The 21,621-nt window shown below is 31.5% G+C and overlaps 1 protein-coding gene across 3 annotated transcripts; it reads left to right on the top strand.

Annotated features, from left to right (window-relative positions):
- Positions 1 to 6,524: 6,524 nt before the first annotated feature.
- On the top strand, positions 6,525 to 13,817 carry LOC134680900 (uncharacterized). 3 transcript variants are annotated; one of them, XM_063540190.1, is made up of 2 exons: positions 6,525 to 6,704; positions 12,014 to 13,817. In XM_063540190.1, the coding sequence occupies exon 2, from the start codon at positions 12,163 to 12,165 to the stop codon at positions 13,795 to 13,797; it is 1,635 nt and encodes a 544-aa protein (XP_063396260.1). In that variant the 5' UTR covers positions 6,525 to 6,704; positions 12,014 to 12,162; the 3' UTR covers positions 13,798 to 13,817. The 3 variants fall into 3 exon arrangements, with proteins under 3 accessions (XP_063396260.1, XP_063396259.1, XP_063396261.1); XM_063540189.1 differs by lacking the exon at positions 6,525 to 6,704 and adding an exon at positions 11,390 to 11,597; XM_063540191.1 differs by lacking the exon at positions 6,525 to 6,704 and adding an exon at positions 11,605 to 11,710.
- Positions 13,818 to 21,621: the final 7,804 nt, after the last annotated feature.

The following is a 21,621-nucleotide window of genomic DNA, read 5'->3' on the forward strand; positions in this document are numbered from 1 at the left end:
AAGACTATTTGTTTATTTAGTTTTATTAAGAGGTAGTTTTTGTCTTTATTGCCTTCTAGTGACCACACATTGAGTGCCATTTTATTATCTTGTAGTTGCTTCTGTTTCTGACCAATTGCTCTTTTTTTTTATGCCCCACCTACGATAGTAGAGGGTATTAGGTTTTCTGGAATGTGCGTCCGTTCGTTCGTTTGTTATTCCGCCCATGGGTTCATTTGTTTGTCCTGCTTCATGTTAAAGTTTTTGGTCAAGGTAGTTTTTGATGAAGCTGCAGTCCAATCAACTTGAAACTTAGTACACATTTTCCTTATGATATGATTTTTCTAATTTAAATGCCAAATTTTAGTTTTAAACCCCATTTCATGGTCCACTGAACTTAGAAAATGAAAGTGCAATTTATAGGTTAAAGTTTTAGGTCAAGGTATTTCTTGAAAATCTTGTTAAAGGTATTTTCAACAGTTGACAGGTATATATAATTGAAAATAAGTTTTATTCACCACTTCCACTTACGCCTCATTGGAAAAATCTTTCAGTCTGTGTCAAAGAAATAACTTAATTATAGTCTTTTCCCAAAGTATTTCGTACATGGTAGAATTTATTTGTAATTAAACTCTCATTTAAAATATATTTTACAGTCATTTAAAGTTCTACTTTTTTGAGAGAGTTCTGGGAATTATAACACTGTTTACCTCATGACCCTAAAGCAAAGGGAATAGAAATGTTCCCTGGATATTTGTTACCCTTGTACAAATGAATGTTTGACACTAATTCAAGAGAATTATTTATGATTATTTTTATTGACAACAAGGACGTATAACTAACATAATTCTAATAAATCTAATATACATCCTTGTTTCCAAGAATGAAGCCAATGAACACAACAAATTATGTCGTTCATTTGTAAATATATTTTCAAGAGAGATTGGCAATTTTGTAGAGGTGAAAATCTATATTAAGATTGAACCAAAAACGCAATTGCATAAAAAAGTAAGAGAACATATTTTTTAATTCAAAATGGAAAACCCCAAATCAAATGGCAAATTCAAAACTTTATACACATCAAATGAATGGATTACAACTGTATTATTCATGACTTTGTACACATCTTTATTAATGATCTAGATAAATCCCACATTTATGATGGTCTCATAAAATTTCATTATCCTGACAACAATGTGTGATCAAAACAGACATAATAGGTAGAAATGTCAAAAAAGGGGTACAGTAGTCAACATTGTATTATGATATTATCACCATAAAACAAACAAATATGTAAACAAAGAAAAACAAAAAGTAGATATGGGAATATGTGGTATTAGTGCCAATGAGACAACTCTCCATCCAAAAAACAATTCATAAAAGTAAACCATTATAGGTTAAACTAAGGTCTTCAACACATAGCTTTGTCTCACTACGAACAACAAGCTATAAAGGGCCCCAAAATTACTAGTGTAAAACCATTCAAACGGGAAAACCAACAGTCTTATCTATATAAAAAAAAAAGAAACGAAAAACACGAATTCATATACACAAAGCAAATTAGCACAACAAAACAAAAACGAGATGAATGAAATGAACAATGATAAAGATTGCCAATGTAAATGGAACCTATGGCGATTTTATCCCCCAGAGATATCAAGCTCATTGATTCTCTATGTTGGGTGACCCCTTGAGATTTATTTAACAATTTTAAGTTTAATGGGTATTTTCATTTAAAATAAAGTGATATTATCTACTGATAAATGGATGAATGGAGTTTAATGATCATCTAAATTACAGTGTTTTGCAAGCTCCAGTACAACACTTGTGCAATGGTATGACTAAATGCAATACTACTATACTTCTATGAGGTTTGAATGATGATGAAGTCCTCACAAAGAAGGTATGCACATTTTGTCTGTCATTAATAAACGATTACTGCTTATTGATGTCCACCCAATAATAATATCAATATGTAATCTACTGAATTTCCACTAATGAGAGTTCAGTAGTGTATAAATACCTTACTTGATGTTAATAGCCGAATGCACATTAATATACTGTGGTAAATATCAGCATCTGGACACAATTAATATATGTTATGTTTTTTTGGTTATTTATTATTTTATGTTATGCACATCTGATCTGAATAACTTGTATTATAAAAATCGAGTATACTCAACTTGAATAACTCTTTTATACTGGACAATTCATCATTGTTGAATCTAAAATATTGTTATTTTATTTAACTGTTTTTACACTGAAATAAAATTGTTTTTTTTATAAATTCAAATTTTACAAAAGATTCTCGCCATGAATTATAATTAAAATATATATTGTCAGGATTAATTAAAATTTTAGTTTGAAATTAATTATGCTTTCAACATTTCATTTAATCTGACAATGTAATATGAATTTTTAAAATGTTGACAAAGAGAGAAGTGTCAAATTACAAATGTTGAATGTTATTGGTATATTGTAAATGATTTAATTTCGCGTCTGGCGTTCATACGAAATTTAGTCCTGGTATTTATGATGATTTTGTCAAAAACAAGAGGATCAAAGAAGCCAGATTATTTAATTTCACTTTCAGATATATTGATGATGTTCTTTCCATAATAGTTATCAAAAGTACCAGGATTATAATTTTATACGCCAGACGCGCGTTTCGTCTACATAAGACTCATCAGTGACGCTCAGATCAAAATAGTTAAAAAGCCAAACAAATACAAAGTTGAAGAGCATTGAGGACCCAAAATTCCAAAAAAGTTGTGCCGAATACGGCTAAGGTAATCTACTCCTGGGGTAAGAAAATCCTTAGTTTTTCGAAAAATTCAAAGTTTTGTAAACAGAAAATTTATAAAAATGACCATATAATTGATATTCATGTCAACACCGAAGTGCTGACTACTGGGCTGGTGATACCCATAAACAATACGAGATTTTCTGATTGGGCTCCATTGATATATCCCCCGGGGCCCAGAACAAGAGATTAAAGAAACAACAGACACAGCTTTCTCCGCCTTATTTTTAGACTTATATCTCGAATTTGACTTACACAGTCATCTCAGTACCAGAATCTATGACAAACGAGACGATTTTAATTTTGAAATTATAAATTTCCCCCACCTTAGTAGCAGTATACCAACTTCACCTGCATATGGGATATACATTTCCCAACTTATTCGATATTCAAGAGCTTGCAGCTCCTACTCAGACTTTGTAAAACGTCATCAGTGTCTGAGTAGAAAGTTGATGAACCAGAGATATGTCAAAGAACGTCTCGTTCTTTTTCTAAAAAAAGTTCATCGGAAGGTATCAAGACCTTGTTGATAAATATTCCGTATCAACTTCTCAAATAATACACGATGGTCTTGATGTATAGATTCTGCGTACTGATGTTGTTTATCATCTTAACAACATGTTTTATTGTTCTTTCATTTGTCTTTGTTCTAGTATCAATATTACTTTTACTGTTGAATGGTTTTATGTGATATCAGTTTGACGTGGCTCGGTACTTATACATCTCGTCAATGTGTATGTATTGGCTTTCATTTTTTTTTGTGGTTTGTTTTGTATATAATTACATTAGATGTATGTTTCATTATAATACGTTATTCTGATTGGCTAACAGCACTTCACATGTTATTCCGTAAACAATTGCATGAGGAAATAACATTTATCATGCATGATGCCACGAGGTCCCACAATAAAGTGCAAAGGTGAATTAAATAAAACTGGATAAAAATCGTGTTTTCATGGTCCTAGCTAAAAAATGTAATTATTAGTATTGAATGCTTCTTTTAGTAACTTTACAGGGTTGTAAAAGCGTTGACCGTGCGTACATTTTTAGAATGAAGCGCTTCCGCGCTTCATACAAAATGTACTTCGGTCAACGCTTTTACCACCCAATAAATTTACAAAAACAAGCATTCAATTCTTAAATGCAACTTTTTGTACTTCTTTTCTTCTTACTACGTGACTCTGTAATTTAAAAGATCCCGTCAGTATTATATTGGTCTATTATATTTCATTATGATATATTTATATTATGAATTACTATATACGTTGAACCACAAACGTCAAAATCATTCAATCGCGTAGTGGTATTAACTATTTTTGGATTCTCATAAATTCTACCTATAACGTTTGGACTAGTTTTAATATCGGTCTATTTCTGTAATTTATTCTTACATGCTTTTGATTTTTTAACCCTGTATGCTTACATTGCCTATGTAAATTTTAAAACTGTTTGTATGCACATTGAACGACAAATTTATGTGACGTATAAAATTTTCTGACGCCAGACACTCAAATCAATTAATGTGTTCGTAGATAGAAGATGTTTTTGTGTTCGGTTAAATTGTCCCCTTTTAAAATTGTTATACGATGATGACTGATGTACCCATATTTTGACTATTTTATTAATTGTGACTGTTTATTTAACGCATCATGTAAATATAACGGAATTTGATGAGACTGTTATTAAAGTGAGAGGGTTAGCGCTATAGAACCAGGTTTAATCCACTATTTTCTACATCTGAAAATGCGTGTACCAAGTCAGGAATATGACAGTTCTTGTCCATTCGTTTTTGATGCGTTTTGTTATTTGATTTTGCCATGTGATTATGGACTTTCCTAATTGATTTTCCTCTGAGTTCAGTATTTTTGTGATTTTACTTTTTATTTACAACCACTGGATCGATGCCACTGCTGGTGGAGATTTTCCCCGAGGGTATCACCAGCTCAGTATTCAGCACTTTTGTGCTGACATGATTTATCATTGATATGGTTATATTTATAAATTAACTGTTTACAAATTTTGGAATTTTTGAAATACTAAGGCTTTTCTACCTCAGGCATATATTTCTTTAGCTGTATTTGGCAAAACTTTTAGGAATTTTGGTCCTCAATGCTCTTCATATTCGTACTTTATTTGGCCTTTTTAACTTTTTTGGATTCGAGCGTCACTGATGAGTCTTTTGTAGACGAAACGCGCGTCTGTCCTATATACAAAATTTTGTCCTGGTACCTATGATGAGTTTATTTCTAACCATTTTGAAAATTTTGATCAGTTTGTAAAATATGTAGTGCACATTGACGACATTTTGTTCCCTTAAATTAAATACCGTAAAGAATGAAAATATAGATAAAATCCTATACAACGGGCTTTCATCTTGAAATTAGTGATGCCATATTTAACACGATTTAATTCATTTAATTTTCCAAATACGATTTTAAAAACACATTCTACATCATAAAATGAAGCGTTGCCGCTAAACTGCATAAGACAGCAAAAAATATCATTTTCTTTTACTCACCGTCCCATGTTTCAAGGGGGTGTTAACATGCATGTCCAAAGTCAGAACGCATGTGATTCACTGGTTGTCTCTAGTTGCTGTTTGTCTTTGTTGTTTGTTTATTTTTGTAACATAAACCTGGCAACAAAATGTTTAGTTTGAGATGTTTTTACATTTTGCCATGCTAGTAACTTTAAAATTAGGAACTATATACGGTTTGATCATTGGTGAAGGCCGTACAGTGCCCTATAGTTGCGTACATTCTCGTCCTATGTTGTTTGGATGGTAGATGCCTCATTGGCAATCGTCCACATCTCCTTATTAACAGTATTATAAAATATCAGTCCAATACTTATGAAATTATATTTATATCACAAACGTTACAAATTATTATGCACCAGATGCGCACTTCAACCATCTATGTCTCTTCAGTGATGTTCGATGCCAAAATATTTTATACAAATGTTGAAGCTTCAAAAAACTAAAAATAACTTAGGAAAATTTAAATCCGGACAAGGAGTCAGAGCTTTGCACGAAGCAGGTAAAGTAAGCTAGTCAATATATTTTTTTCAAAGTATCAAAGAGTTGAAAGATTTGTCATCTTGTTTTTTTTCAGTATTTAAGTTTTTAAAAAAATATGTCCTCTGTCTTGATTTTTTGTTCCACAGATTGAAAACCATGATTGTATCGTATGTTTCCGTTTATTCATATAAAATAATGCATTAGTTATCTGATTTCTCGCAAAACCAACTTATGAAAATCCCAGACAGACATAGATACATATTTCTGAAACAGTAAATATAATCATCAGGTCAAATACTGAATTGTGTGATACTTGTACAACATACATTCTTTTCAAGTATATAAGCAAAAGAGATATATGACCTACAAACCTGTAACTTTTTACATTTTCATCATACATGAAATCTTTAAATTAGGTCTACAACATAATCACTGAGTTTAAATGTAATGGTTTTTTTTATTTTACTAATCTGATCACAGATTTACTTTTTAATTTAAATCCTTGATCTTATCATAATTTTTTGACAAGATCAAAAGCGATATAAATACAGTTTCGAATTAGTGACGTCTTTTTAAATGACTGAAATGCTTCAGCTACTTTGAGAGGTTATAAATGTTCATTTTATTTTTTATGAAAACATATAACTTATGTGTTAAAACACGATTTCGTTGAATTTGCTGATAATAAAAGGAAATGAAAATATTTTGTTATACATATTGTGTTCTTCCTGTTGAGCAAAGGTTTATCTATGTTTTCTGTTGATGAGGATAGTTTTTATTCAATTATACATCCTTGTTTCATGATCATTCATTCATTCATATATACTCTAAAAGAAGATACCAGTAGGTGTGGAGACAGGACTAACAGGCTCCGGTGATATTGTACTCAGTACTCAAGTAAAGGTAATGTACGGAATATAAATTAAAGAAGTGTACAAATGTTCAGTTGCATGTTAAAAGTCAAGGAATAAGACGTTTATCTTGAATCTTATTAGATTAAAGCAGATAAACTTAATTCGTATGACAACTTGCAATAAAAGTCACAAAAAGTATGCAAACAATTTAACTTAGTTAAGAACCACACTGATTCAAACAACAAATGCACTAGATTTGTTATCATCAAAATGCTAGACTTTCTGATAGACAACATATTTGTGGGTTAGGTATTTCAACAGACAGTCTGTATTTTACTGTCTACTTAAGATTATAAATGGGCGGCACTACCGGTAGATGATTCCAACTCTCATTGTTAGCGGCCGTAATATAACCACTCTATCCAGTCGTATGGCATTTACACGTCTCAATTGATACGCTGTTCTTAAACAGGTTTTAACTCCTTTTGAGTTCACGGGATTTCGTTAGATTTTGTTTGTTACCTAGACTTGTATCATAAAATCTTTTGAAATTCATTCATTGCTCTACCTTGTACACGTGTATAGTTATTATTCCTGATTTGGAAGTTCTTTGATCCTTTTCGATTATATAATATCTGCAACGTTTCTTTTCGAATAATATACATATTTAGATAAGTGTATGCATTAGTATATACATAACACTGACGAGACATTTAATTGTTGTAATTCGAACCTTGGTTCCCTTTAACTTTATGAACAGTAGACGAGTAAATAAAAGAGATAAATTAAATGTAAGTTTGTTTTTTAATTGTATTTTACTTTGATAAATTTATGTCTATGCTGTTTTTAGTACAATTGAACACCGTCAATTTGAAATTCATTTATGTCAATAGAATAAAATTTACAAAATTATATTAATATAAGTTCCAAGGTAGGCGAGAATGTTCATCTTAAAATTTACAACTTTAGAACAATTTTGAAATTGGACATTTTTTTTTATAATTTCTGCAATATATACAACTAGACGAAATCTACAACTTTTAGTTTTAAACATAGAAGATTGATCTTGTGACCTGTAATCGTCATGTGTACCCGGTTTGTACATGTTCTATACATAGACAATTTTTACCTATTTTTAATAATTCTTGGAACTATATTTCATTAGGGGCTCAATTAGAAATATGAATGATATCTTGATTGCAATTTCAAAGGAGTACGTCGGGTAAGTGCCGATTTTGGTCTCAAATTTCAAGTTCATCTACCGAAAGATTTTATGCACTTTTTAAACACTTAAGTGTATATTTCACTTGATTCGATTAGTTTATGTGAAAGATTTTAACTGATTTAGTCATTTAAAACGCTCCGATTCAAGCTTAATTATGTAAAATCTATCAAATATACCAAAAACCTCACTTTCTAGATGGTTTTTTTTGTCAAAAATGAAAGTGGCGCATCCGTGTACATCCTTAACCTTTATATATATTATGTATCATCGTCAAATACAACTTACATTAATATAATGAATGAATACGAATGCGGCCACTTTCATTTAAGACGGAAACCGTCTAAAATTTAACTAAAATGCTAAAAATTGTGAAGATTTCAGTAATTTAGCATGACTTCATGATGATAGTACCCGATATATGTGCATTGCATTGTCAAAAAAAGTCCATTCTTATGTAGCAGAAGCATTCATCAGTCCAATAAATGGCTTAAAGATTACATTGTTCACAAATTTGTAAAACTGCTACATTTTGGGGCCAAAAAGTGGTCTTACTGAACATACTCCTTTGTTATTTGTGTTTTTTCATGAATCTTTTTTATCTGGCTATGTAGCTTTAAAAGAGCAAGCCCTGTTTTGTATATGCTGACTACAATTTAAATAAAGGCGCCAGTAGTTGATATGTTTCTTTGTTGAATTTGTTCTTGTTTCGTAGTGATTAAGATTATAACACAATGTTGATTGCCATTCCCATTTTTGACTTTTTACCTATTATGTCTGTTTGTTTTTTTTCACACATCATTGTCAATATAATGAAATTGTGTGCGACTGTCATACAAGTGAGAGGTTTATCTAGCTCTAAAACCAGGTTAAATCCACCATTTTCTACATAGGAAAACCAATCAGGAATATGACAGTTGTAATAATCCATTCGTTTTATGTCTTTGAACTTTTTATTTTGTCATAAGTATGATAACAGACGTTCTGCTTTGAATATTCATCGGAGTAAGGTATTTTTGTTATTCACGTTCATTTAACTGATGTTCAATTCGATTTGGAAGAGACACATCAAGTTAAAAACATAAAATAAGGAAATCATGTAAATTCTAAATAGATACTAGAGCGTTGGCGTGATCATGGTAAACGTCTCTTGTTATATTTACATCATGTTCCAAAGTAAACATAGTCAAAAAGATACACATTAACGAGACAAATAATCAGTGTGATTGTACACTGATGTCTTATTGTTGTTTCATCTAATACAAATGTTTAGTTAGATATTAGGTACATGCTTCTGTAAACAATACTTTACTAACAATTCTATATCCTGAACATAACATTAGCAAACTTATATTGTTTAGAAATTATTTTGGATCAATTAGATACAAGTAAGACTATCAACAGATTCACATTACCTAACCGATAAATTTTATATAATTTATTTTAAGTTTTGGAATAAATCATCTTGTGTTCTTCTTATGTTGACCGACAGTTAGGTTCGTTTAATCCACCATTTTTTATTTGTTTTTTTTTCATTTTACCTTTGATTAGATCTGTGTTCTCTATTTATATCTTTTTTTCAATTGGGCGGTTTATAATGACAGAAAGGTTAATTCATAAGTCTTTTTGTCCTTCTGTTGCATTAGTTACTGGACTGTTTCGACAATGCTTTGATAATTTCAAAGAATGGTCCTCATGTACTTGTGCACATTCAATTTTATTTAATCATGTGTACTAGTATTTCATATCCTCATTCAAATATTTGTTTTAAAGGTTTACTTAGGAATGAGTTACATACCACCATTCAAATGTGTACCCATCTGTCATAAATCAGAATTCAGAAGAAAAGATATAAAGAGGGGAAATTAATAAATGACAAGTTGAAGAAAAAATATCACGTCATATACCGATGGACGACCAAAAATTACAGTTTGGACATACCAGTGGACATCTTTATCATTTACTTTTTTGTCATTTGGTTTTACTATATAATATTTTCCTTATTTCTCTTCTTTTTCTAGTCTGGTCATACTTATACACGCACTTTGAACTTCTGTATTTACATTTGTACTTGTTTATCCTTCATTTCATAATTCCTTTCTTTGAGTCAGCAATAAATTATGGGAAAGTTATAACCCCTACTTAAGGTAATGAAATAATGCGTACAGTCTTTATTCCTTCTATTGTAGGTCAATGCCTTCTTTAACTGACTGGAATTAAACCCATTGGGTATGTCAATCCTAGTCCTTGATTAGTCTTTAATATTTCATTCAAGTTTTAAGTTCTTAGTGAATAACATTTGTTCAGCTTTCCCATGTATGAAATGGAAATTGTGTAAAATAAGTAATATTAAAAAGATCTTTTTCGGCTTCTTTTTTATGTTTTATCTATCAAACATGTTTAGAGTAGGCACTTGTTTTTACATAATTCGAATAATGGTTCTACTTTTATTACAATCACTCCATTTGTGGACCAAGTGTCAATTTTTGAATAAGTATAGAAGTTTACTGTATAGTCAAACGTATACTAGTATTGTACTCTACAGTCCGAAGTTCATTTTGCATGTGTTTTTCTAATGTAAGTTTGGTTTTCATGAAATTTACAATGTTGCATCTAACATGTGTTTTTTTCTATCTATGTAAGAATAAGAACACTCACAGATTGCAATCCATTTTGATTCCGTATCGAAAACGTCACACCTAGTTTGTGGTTGGGTTCGTGATGCTCGCGCCTTGTGTTTAATGATCAATGTTTTATTTTGTGTACTACTGTTTTTCTGTTTTTATTTTCTTGTTTAGCCTTATCGTTGTCAGTTTATTTGTTATCATTCGTCCTTCTTTTAAAAATAGATTGTCTTTTTACTACCTTTTTTATCTAGACATTTTTGAAAGGTGAAATGTTTAATTTGCACGAGTTTAAAAAGTAGATCGTTAATTTTAAAGTAAAGAGAAAGAGAGAAGCTATTTGACTAGACTGTAAAATAATATGTTGTTTAATATCATTTAAATGTAAAAGCTTTAAGACTGTCACGTATTTATATATTTACTTAATGAGCTTTCAATAATAACTTCCTTAATATCTGATTACCTATTAACCTTTAATACATTCACTACATTTAAAATACAGTTCGAGTAAATTAAATCTTACAGTAATGTTTGTATTGATTATGCGAACTTGATTTAATATCTGACCCTTTTATCCAATCGTCATTGGAGACAAAGACGCGGATAAGTAGTATAGTTCAGGAGCCTCAATAGTTTCCGTTTATTTTTGTATCGTCTTTTCCCTTGATTAACTATATAATAAAAAAACAACAAGTAATATCTGACCCTTTTATCCAATCGTCATTGGAGACAAAGACGGATAAGTAGTATAGTTCAGGAGCCTCAGTAGTATTTTCGTTTATTTTTGTATCGTCTTTTCCCTTGATTAACTATATAATAAACAAACAACAAGTAAATCTGACCCTTTTATCCAATCGTCATTGGAGACAAAGACGGATAAGTAGTATAGTTCAGGAGCCTCAGTAGTATTTCCGTTTATTTTTGTATCGTCTTTTCCCTTGATTAACTATATAATAAACAAACAACAAGTAAATCTATTGTGCTAAACCCACGTGTTAGAACATGTAAATCACTTGAGAAACAGATGTGTCACTGTCGACAATCATGGCGTGTTTTTCTCGGTCCGGATATTGTGTAATATTAATTTTCCCAGTTGGTAAGTTAAAAGTTTAAAAGAAGTGTATTGATAAAAAAAAATGTCATTGATTTGAAAGTGTCAGACTTAAGTGTTTGAGTTGTCTCACTTTTATTTTCTGTTATATCAATGCCGTATGTACTCAAAATAAATATGTATACAAATATAGATAGATGCGAACAAAATAAATCTCGATTTAAGAACCATATGAATAGACGTCAATTTATTCCTTTGATATTTCATGAATGAATAAAATCTATTAAAAGTATTCCTAATTAGTATGTGAGAATGCGATCCTTTTCCTTTTCACAAAATTCACTCTATTCAAAGTATATTGAAAGTAAAATCAACTGTATTCAATAGTGTTTATCAAGATTGTGGTTCATTGTATGAAAATGTTGTCACTGATCTGAATGTTTAAATACTTTTTTTTTCAGTTGAAAGATAACTTGGTATTACAGTTATTTTGATGAGAAGATTATACATCGACAATCAGGCACCGATGAAACTACTATATGCCCGCCAAAATATCACGTTAGTTCGATGAGGGAAGAAGTTAACTCGTTGTGTATTCGTTGAACATCAAATGAAAATATTAGTTTTATCCCTCATTCAGATATGGATTATATTTTATTTGATTCATGTTACAAAACCTTCAGTAATATTAAACAGACTTGCAAATACAACGAAAGCAGGTGTTATTGATTCACGAAATAGTTCAAAACCAGTGTTTTATAACCTTGACCGATGGCTTGCTAACCAAGTATCAAAAGGAAAAACTTTTCAAAGTATTACGATAATACCAGTACTAGCTATAATTGCTTTCTTGTGGATTATTTGTCTGCGCGCTTGTAAATGGATGAGAGAAGACTCTAAATTCCACGAAAGAGGATGTAGTTATGACGTCACATCGTATGTTATTGTGACGCAGGAAGATCAAGATTTTGACGAATTGAATTTATCGACCTCGCATCTGGTATATGATACTGTAACTTCGATGAAAGGTTTACAAAACCGAATCGATAATAAAATGTATGATACGGTGACCTCGTATGCGTCGTTAGTGAAATATAACACAGCAATGAATGCAAGAAGGAGTCCGACACCAGACATACAAAAACCGGAGGGTATAAAAGAAACTGTTCAAAAGAATGGCCGATTTTATATTGCACCAGTGATTGATAATTATGTACGCTTAAAAAATACTATGAACTCAAAAAAGTTAAAACCTTCTCTTAAACAACCTAGTTTTCATTTGAGGGATATTACAGATTTCAGTGCATCAATGTCGTACGAAAACAGACTACCGAAACGGTCACCTCGTCGGTCGGTGTCGGACAGTCGATTGTTTTCAGCAGGTTCAGGAATTATTAAAACAAACAGACGAAATGTTTCAATTCAAGTGAAAAAAAGTGTTAGTAAATTGACATTTGGATCAGCTGTTTCACGAGACGAAAATTCCAATAAAAGTCCTATTGAATGTACTTCTTTAAATCCAAACGTGGGAGACGTATACATACTTAATGATATTAAAGATTTAAATGAAATTTGTGACCACCCAACCGTGATGAATAATAATAAGTTATATACAACCGCTATGATACATGCTAATTGTGTATCTAACGAAGAAGAAATAAATCAAAATAGCAACATATCTATGAAAGAATCACATAAAACATTAAAATCTCATGGAATGAAAAAAGAAAATGATAATGTCATATCAAGTTTGACGCTTTCTAAAGACCTTGATAAATACAATGAAAACATTCCATCTAGAAATGAACAAAAGTGCAAAACATGCAAAGAAAATGAAGAAAATTCAAATGATTGCAGTATTAAAGTAAATAATAACCACCGTAACGAACAAATATATACCTCAAACACAGAATTGTCTTCCAAATGCCAAAACTCTGTCGTAAAACTCAATGACCGTGAACATGTGCGTTGTTCATTGTGTTTAAAGAACGACAATAGGCACTCATGTGTGATTTCTGAAAACTGTGCACATACGTCTTCCGAACTTCATGCCAATGACGATTTACAAAAGCAACAGTCTTCATCAGGAAATATATTAAAAGAAGATTGTAATCGCAATGACGAATTTATTATGCATAAACAAACTTCGGTTCAGACAAATAACTATATTTGTGATGAATGCTCAAAGATTACGAATCATACACTTTCATCTACATTCCAAAATAAGTCATGTTCATGCAAATAAACATTTTAATGATACTGAAATTATCATTTGCATAATTAATTTTCAAATAACTGATCATTTCGGTTCATCTTACCAAAGGTTATAGAAATGTTGGCCTATATTATTTTTTTTCAAAATTACAAAACAATTTTGATCTTATATAACAGAAGAACATTCAAACTCGATCATTGGTCGAAAACAAACTGCCAACGATATCGCTAACAAGGATAAGACAAACAGACAAACAAAAATACACAAAACACAACATAGAAAACTTAAGATTGAGCAATTAGAACCCAGCCAAACGTTGGGGTTGATCTGCGTAGCTCCTAAGGGGAAAGCAGATCGTCTTCCACATGTGACACCTGTCATGTTTGCTCATGTAAGAACAAACAAGTTATTGTATTATACCACAAGAAAATTTCAACAAAAGTCCTATCGAATGTACCTCTTACATCCAAACGTGAGAGACCTATACATACTTAATGATATTAAAGTTTTATAAGAAATTTGTGACCGCCCAACCGTGATGAATAATAAAAATAATAAGCAAGATCAAACTTCAAGATCAAAATTTAGTTCTTAATTTAGTAATGTTGTGGAGTATTATTTCCCCGAGTGTATCACCAGCCCAATAGTCGTCACTGCTGTATTGACATGAATTATCATTGATATGGTCATTAGTATATATTAACTGTTTAAAACACTTTGCATTTTTTTAAAATACTAAAGATTTTCTACATCAGGAATAGATTGCCTTATCCGTATTTGGCAAAACGTTTTGGAATTTTTGGTCCTCACTTCTCTTCAGCTTCGTACCTTATTTGTCATTTTTAACATTTTTGATTCGAGAGTCACTTATGAGTCTTCTGTAGATGAAATGCGAGTCTGTCGCAAATACAAAATGTCAATCCTGGTATCTATGATAATTTTTTGTTAGTTGCTTATATTGTTTGTCGTTCTGGACAAAAACATTTAATTCAAACTAACTAGGTAGATCTGAGTAGAACAAGCTAAGATCTGCTATGAAGCATACGTTCATATCTGATTGATACTTAAGTTGCTTGCCTAATTTCCACAATGACAAATATCTTATGTATACTCAGGACAGAGGTAGTTTCAAGAAGAGGGAGTCCGAAATGCATGAAAAAAATCAATGAAAGACTATATGTCAACCAACGGAATGAATGGACAAAGATTGTCATATGCTTGACTTGGTTTAGACAATTTTAAAAAGAAAACGGTTTTCCCTGAAAATAACCTACCGAGTTGGACTTATCACTGGAATTGTACATACATGAACAACTCGACAGGTGATTCATGTAGACCAGATTCTCCTAACCCTTCCGGAGCAGCTGAAATTACCCTAGTTAGCTGATTTAGATCAACTTGCTCAGTTATAGGATTTATATGTTGTGTTTTGTATACTGTTGATTATGTTTTTTAGGTTTTTTTTCTATATTTTTTTCTTTTTGACATGGCGTTGTCAGTTTATTTTCAAACATGAGTTTTTATGTCCCTTTGTTATCTTTCTCCTCGTTTTTAAACATTTGTTTCATCAATTTTTAAGGTGGCATATAAAAGTTGTTATATCTGTGATTTCTTTTTCATGCCTCTCGTATTGATTTGAACAATCCTTCACGACTAAAGAAAGGACTTTAATTCCCTTTCATTTAACTTTCAATAAGTAGCAATATACCAGTAGCGCTTAATTTGATTTTGAATATACATCTATTTATATTCCCGGGCTTTGTTTGCTTTCAAGAGTAATTTAGCAAATGTTTGTTTGTACGGAAAAAACATTCTAAACCAAGGGTTCGTAGTGATTAAGTTTAAACTGAACTCATTGAAAGTTTTAGCCGCACCATCATATTATCATATTTGACGTCATAGATGACAATGAATATGTGATTTTTTTGTAATTCAATTCTTTTTGTCTTTTCTACAATACAGGCGAAAGATGCCGAAGGCACATTCAAATTCAAAATCCAAAAAATACACTGTCAACGCAATGGCTTACAAAAAGTCAAACAAACAACAGTAAATAAAACACAACATAAAAAAACTAAAAACTAAGAAACTCGAAACCCACCAAAACCGGGGATATATGATATACACGTTTTGTTGTCGAGTTTGTACATCGCATTAACAAGGTGATGGGTAATGACTTTGATTAAAATCAACCAATTATATTTCAATAGTCCATTTGACAACTACCGATTTGATTATTTTATTACACACTTTTTAAGCAAATTACTTTCCTTTGTCAATCGTAGGCTGGTTCCATGCCGGACAAGATGCCCTGTTGCCAATGTAAAGCATGATGAATTGAAAGTGATGTATCGGCGGTTTAACTAAATTAAATTTGTCATGAAAAATATTTTCTGGTGTCAAAAGTATTTAGCTAAACAATAAATTAATGTAACCAAAAGATTAAAAAACCTTATAGATTACTCACATTACGCTCAGGTACATTTGCTCTGTCTGCTAGCTCTCCATTGTAAATAAAAAATCATGTGCGTCATAAGGGAGACAACCAAAGTAGGGATCTTTAATTACAGGGTTAATCACGGGAATTGGCAAATAGCCTATTGACTACACAAATATTCAAAGTTTCATATGGATTATTTGATAAATGATGAAAATCAAATGCTTACACTTGTTTGTCATTGCAGCTACATTGTTCATTAAGATATTGAAAACGTAGAATTGTTCCTTGTTCATGAATTACATGGAAATTTTCAAATAACATGATGATGTTCTAGATGATTTGTTTATTTAAGGAATGAATGTAATATTTTTTCTGTCTATGAAGAAATAACATAAAAATGATGTGCACACTGAATAACGCGCGTAGCGGGTTATTTAACAGTGTGCAACACATTTTTTGTGTTATTTCGAATAGACAGAAAAAATATTACAGTCATTTCTTATAACTTAATTCTAAATTCCATGTTATACCGTAGAAAACCATGAAATACGTTGATGACGTCACGGTCACATGACTAAATTATCTCTATGGGTTCATAACAAAATAATTTCAGCCAATCAGAAGTCGCATTACATCCAAAATTAAATTATATGTCTTTGTATATAATTGCATATAAACTCATCATATATACTGATGGTGTGACTCGTTTTCTATGTATCGGTAAGGTATAGTGTCTTTTTTTTCTTCGTTTTTCCATCAATGTAATATAGTAACGTTTTCCTCTTGCAGTTTGGTCATTTGTTACTCGGAAGCTATAACTCCATTCGACAGTAGTCTGAGAATTAAGTTTTCCTTCAGTTCATACTTCCTTCTATTGGGAAAACTATTATAACAAATATACCGAACTCCAAGTAAAATTTTAAACGGAAAGACCTTTATAACACGATTTGCTTCAAAAGTAGTTTGGTTAATTACAAAACAATCTACAACGACAGTACGTGGTTAAGACTTGAGAAATATTAAAGAAAGTAGTATCTGACAAATAACATAAGAATAAAAGCTCAAAAACGTCCAACGTATGGAAACAGCTGTCATATTTCCGACTTTATGACTCGATTCATGCATTTCATTATTTATAAAGAAACTGATATCTTAAACCTAGTTTTATAGCATTGACAATTATATACTAGTATTTAAAATCATTGCATTAATTAACAGCATGTGCTAAAATCGTGATATGCATATAAATTTATTTATTTATGTCAATGATTTGATGATTTAAAGATTTTAAATACTTACTTGCTTTTAACATTGACTTTATCAAATCTTTAAGTGAAGAATGTTGTTTATGTGTTGCTGTTAAGCGATAAATTCAATTAATGCTTAACCAACACATGTAGTTAATGTATATTTCGGTTCCTGTAGTAGGAAGCACACTTCACTATCCTTTCTTAAATTATGTAACCTGTATTTCCCTTTAGTGGTCATCCTGTTGACACTTGAACAATCGTAGATGAACTGTTTAGGTTTTTTATCATGTGTTTTGTTTTTACCACATATGGTATCGGTAGGTTAAAGAACGGGTTTGTTCGATTATCAAACGGATCTGTGTCGTTCTTTGTACTTCATTCTTCGAATTATCCTCTACCTAAAGTGGTAGGTATAAATTGTTACATTTGTTATTCTCGTCGGATTTTCTTCGTTTGTTTCTGTATGTTACATTTTAATGTTGTGTCGTTGTTCTTCTCTTATATTTAATGCATTTCCCTCAGTTTGTAACCCGGGTTTGTTTTTTTCTATCGATTTATGAGTTTCGAATAGCCGTATACTACTGTTGCCTTTAGTGTTCTGGGGAGTCCGTCTGTTCTTCTGTTCGTCGTTTCGTTCGTTTGTCCGTCTGTCTGTTCCAATGTTGTAGCCGCAACTGTTCCTGAACGTCGTGATTTAATTTTGGGAAACTTTCGAAAACAAATACTGACCTGATGCATTTTTACACCAACATTACAATTGATTTTTTCATCCAAATGATTCTTTGTGGTTTTCTTTTGCATTAAATGTCCTGATTTATTTTGAAACAACAATAAGTATTTGCATTCGCTTCTTCTCTTCGTCCCTGAGACCAATGTAAATAGTCTTTCTAAGTAATCTTCACTATGTTATGCCTATCCCATAATTGTTTTAGTCAGAAGAATGTTTAGGTCTACTTGTAGAAAATATTGGACTTTGTCGGATACTACTTTCTTTAATATTTCTCAAGTCTTAACCACGTACTGTCGTTGTAGATTGTTTTGTAATTAACCAAACTACTTTTGAAGCAAATCGTGGCAATTGTTTACAACTTAATTGTATTAAGGTAATTTGTTATATCATTTTGCTCGCAGAACCAAAATGTACCGGGAACAGGAGTGGTTGGTACTTTGTATGGTCTGGTGTATCGTTCAATAGTTTGTTCATGTATTCATGGTATCATTAATTGAAAAGTAATTTTATAAAATACAAAAATCCTGGCTACCAATCTCAGCTTGATAAACTACTGTAACATACTACTTTAATACATATCCGAAAAGGTATTTTAATATAAAGTCATTGCAAAAGATCTAAACTCTTATCTTATGAATGTATGATACAAGAAAATACCTGCATATACCGATAGCTCAGAAGTGGAAGCTATATTTTCTTCGTTCTTTTAATTGTAGATTAATTGTAAGGAGATCACATGTTCTTCTAATTGGAGAATTGCCATGATGATACAATCGTTACATGTGATGAACCATCGTCACTAAGCTTCATGTGTTACTCTATCATTTGCATACAGTACATTTGACATTTATTACTGCCTTGATTTATCTTTTGTCTGATTATGTTGCATATGATTTGATAATAGTTATCAAGAAGGAGGTTAATCTGGTAAACTATAAACCTTATTTTACAATAATGTACCTTGAATTGTTAACTCCACATCATTGATAAGTTGTAAAGTTCTTTGAAGGGGGGAAACATGGCTTCATAAAAAATCCTAAATGTAAGAAAGACGGACACAATACGATACTAAAAAGTAAAGATTACGCGACACCATCCTGATACCCAGGTGCTCCTGAAGAGTTAAAAATACCTGCTCTGCGGGTGATATTCAATGCGCTTCTCCTTGTTAGGAAACGTTGAATCATGAAAACCAATAGACAAAGAGAAAAAGGGCAAAACATTGAAAATATATTAAAATTAGAGTTATAATGACATAAGCATGGTTGACCTGTTATGATATTGACGGTCATATATATAGCTGTTAACTATTTAGTATATTGATGTTTTCAAATATTTTTGGCACTTCTTTTCACAATGATTTGTTCTGGTGGATCTGTGATGGTTATTACTGATTATGCAGAATGCATATAATTATGTACTGTCTAAATACTGGAAAATTGCATCGTTATCTCAATATGTAAGCTATGGAATTTGTTTAGATCTTTTACTATTAAAAAATGAAATACAGTCATTCTTTTCTTTAACAACTCCATTCGTTTCATTGTGTTTATCTTCTAAATTTAAATGAGACTTTACTCATTTTGTATTTATCGAAGCATTATGTCAACTATCCTTAAATCATCCGAGTTATTTTTTGTTATAAACATTTGCATTATTAAGGCATATCATAAAATTTCTGAGAAACCTTAATGATTCTTTTTTTGCTAAAATAAGGGCTTAAAATGTCTAGTATTAACTTGTGAATCACTCCAAAATTCGAAAAAGGTACTAGTATTCAATTATGTTTTTGCTATACCATCATCCACGTGAAAATATTACTGCGCTTGGAAAACCGTTTTTACTTTGTAAAAAAATGAGTACAGAGTTACAACAAACACAAACTAACAATCAAAGAAACGAGTAGGTTCGCTAAATTCCTATGGCTATGTGAACTGTTGTAACGGTGGTTTGTCTTTCGTGCCTTTCTCTTTCTCCCTTTTTCAAAACCCTGGATCCGAACTCGCAAGGAGCGTGAGACTTTGTCGGCATGAGCATCAGATTTATGACAAAAAACTAGTTTCAACAGACAACATGTTGTGGATTTGGCAACATTGGATTAAGGATAGATGCCATTGATACAAAAATAATACTTAAAAAAACTGTTCATTAAAAAGAAACAAAACTTTTACAAAGATTACAAGTGGAAGAACAGTCGCGAAAATAAAGAGCACACTTATAGTCCACGAAACGTATATAAGAAAACTTAAGTTTTTTAAGCTATATTAGTACCTAAGATGAAATCACCAGCGCCGAATGAGCATACGATAATGATGAGCTATCATAAAATGTCTGAAATTATCGATAATATTAAACAAGGGAGCAGTTGTGTTCATGATAACTACTGAGATTTCACATTTGAACTTGAAAGGTTTTGAAATAATTAAAATGAACTTAAATGAAATATATTTCGAATTACCGTAAACAGTGATACTCGGGAAATTGTAGACGCTTTAATTCATATTTATCATGTTTATTAAAGATTTAAATAATTCAAGAAATACAGTGTTGAATAGAATTGGCCGCACGTGGTATGGTTTCGCTCATTATTGAGGGTTGTACGGTCATCTTTGGTTGTCTACGCCCACGCTATTTCAACAGTTGAGTTGTCTCATAGGTAATCAATCCGCATATATATTCTGATGCAAGATTTAAATAATTCAAGAGATACTTTGTGGAATATTTTTGCAGGAAAAAACAGTAAACGAGGTCTAGCAATACGTTAAACACCACAGGCATTTTTAATATTAGCAAGTAGGTGCTCTTAAGGTAACAGAAATATCAAAAAAAAAGTTACACTAGTGAGAATAGAGTGAACGAGGATCACCACCCCACACTGACACTAGGTCATATCTGAATAACGCTTTCCCCGGTACTCGGAGGGTAAAATAATTCAAACTGGTAGCAGTAATGAACTGACCGCTCTGGTAAACAGAGGAAACCATTTATAAAAAACACAACTTCGCTGTGGTATCCCAGGAAACATGCTGGCATATGGTGTAACGTAGAATTATAGGGTCATAACCCCCCACCCCCAAACACCCCACCTATCATATTGCCAGATCCCACCCCTGCATTAACATCATAATAGTATAAACTCTCAAGAATAAGATAGTCATATGTTTGTATTATAACCCAGCACGACATTGTATGTTAAAATCAGGGGGACCCGTAAGTCTATAGCTATCATCAGCATATATAAATTAGCATTTTCTCAATAAAGACGTCTTATCTGATGCCTTGAGTGCAAGGTTGTGTGAATATTAAGAAATATTTGACCCTTCAGTTGGTGACCTGTTAGAAGGCCCCATTTATATCCATATCCAACGTTTCTTCATTTATAGCCGGAAGTCGATTTCCAGTCTTTCATACGGGTCAATTTATTGCAGAACTTA

The sequence above is a fragment of the Mytilus trossulus genome, chromosome 8, assembly GCF_036588685.1.
Source record: "Mytilus trossulus isolate FHL-02 chromosome 8, PNRI_Mtr1.1.1.hap1, whole genome shotgun sequence".
Classification (NCBI taxonomy): Eukaryota; Metazoa; Mollusca; class Bivalvia; order Mytilida; family Mytilidae; genus Mytilus; species Mytilus trossulus.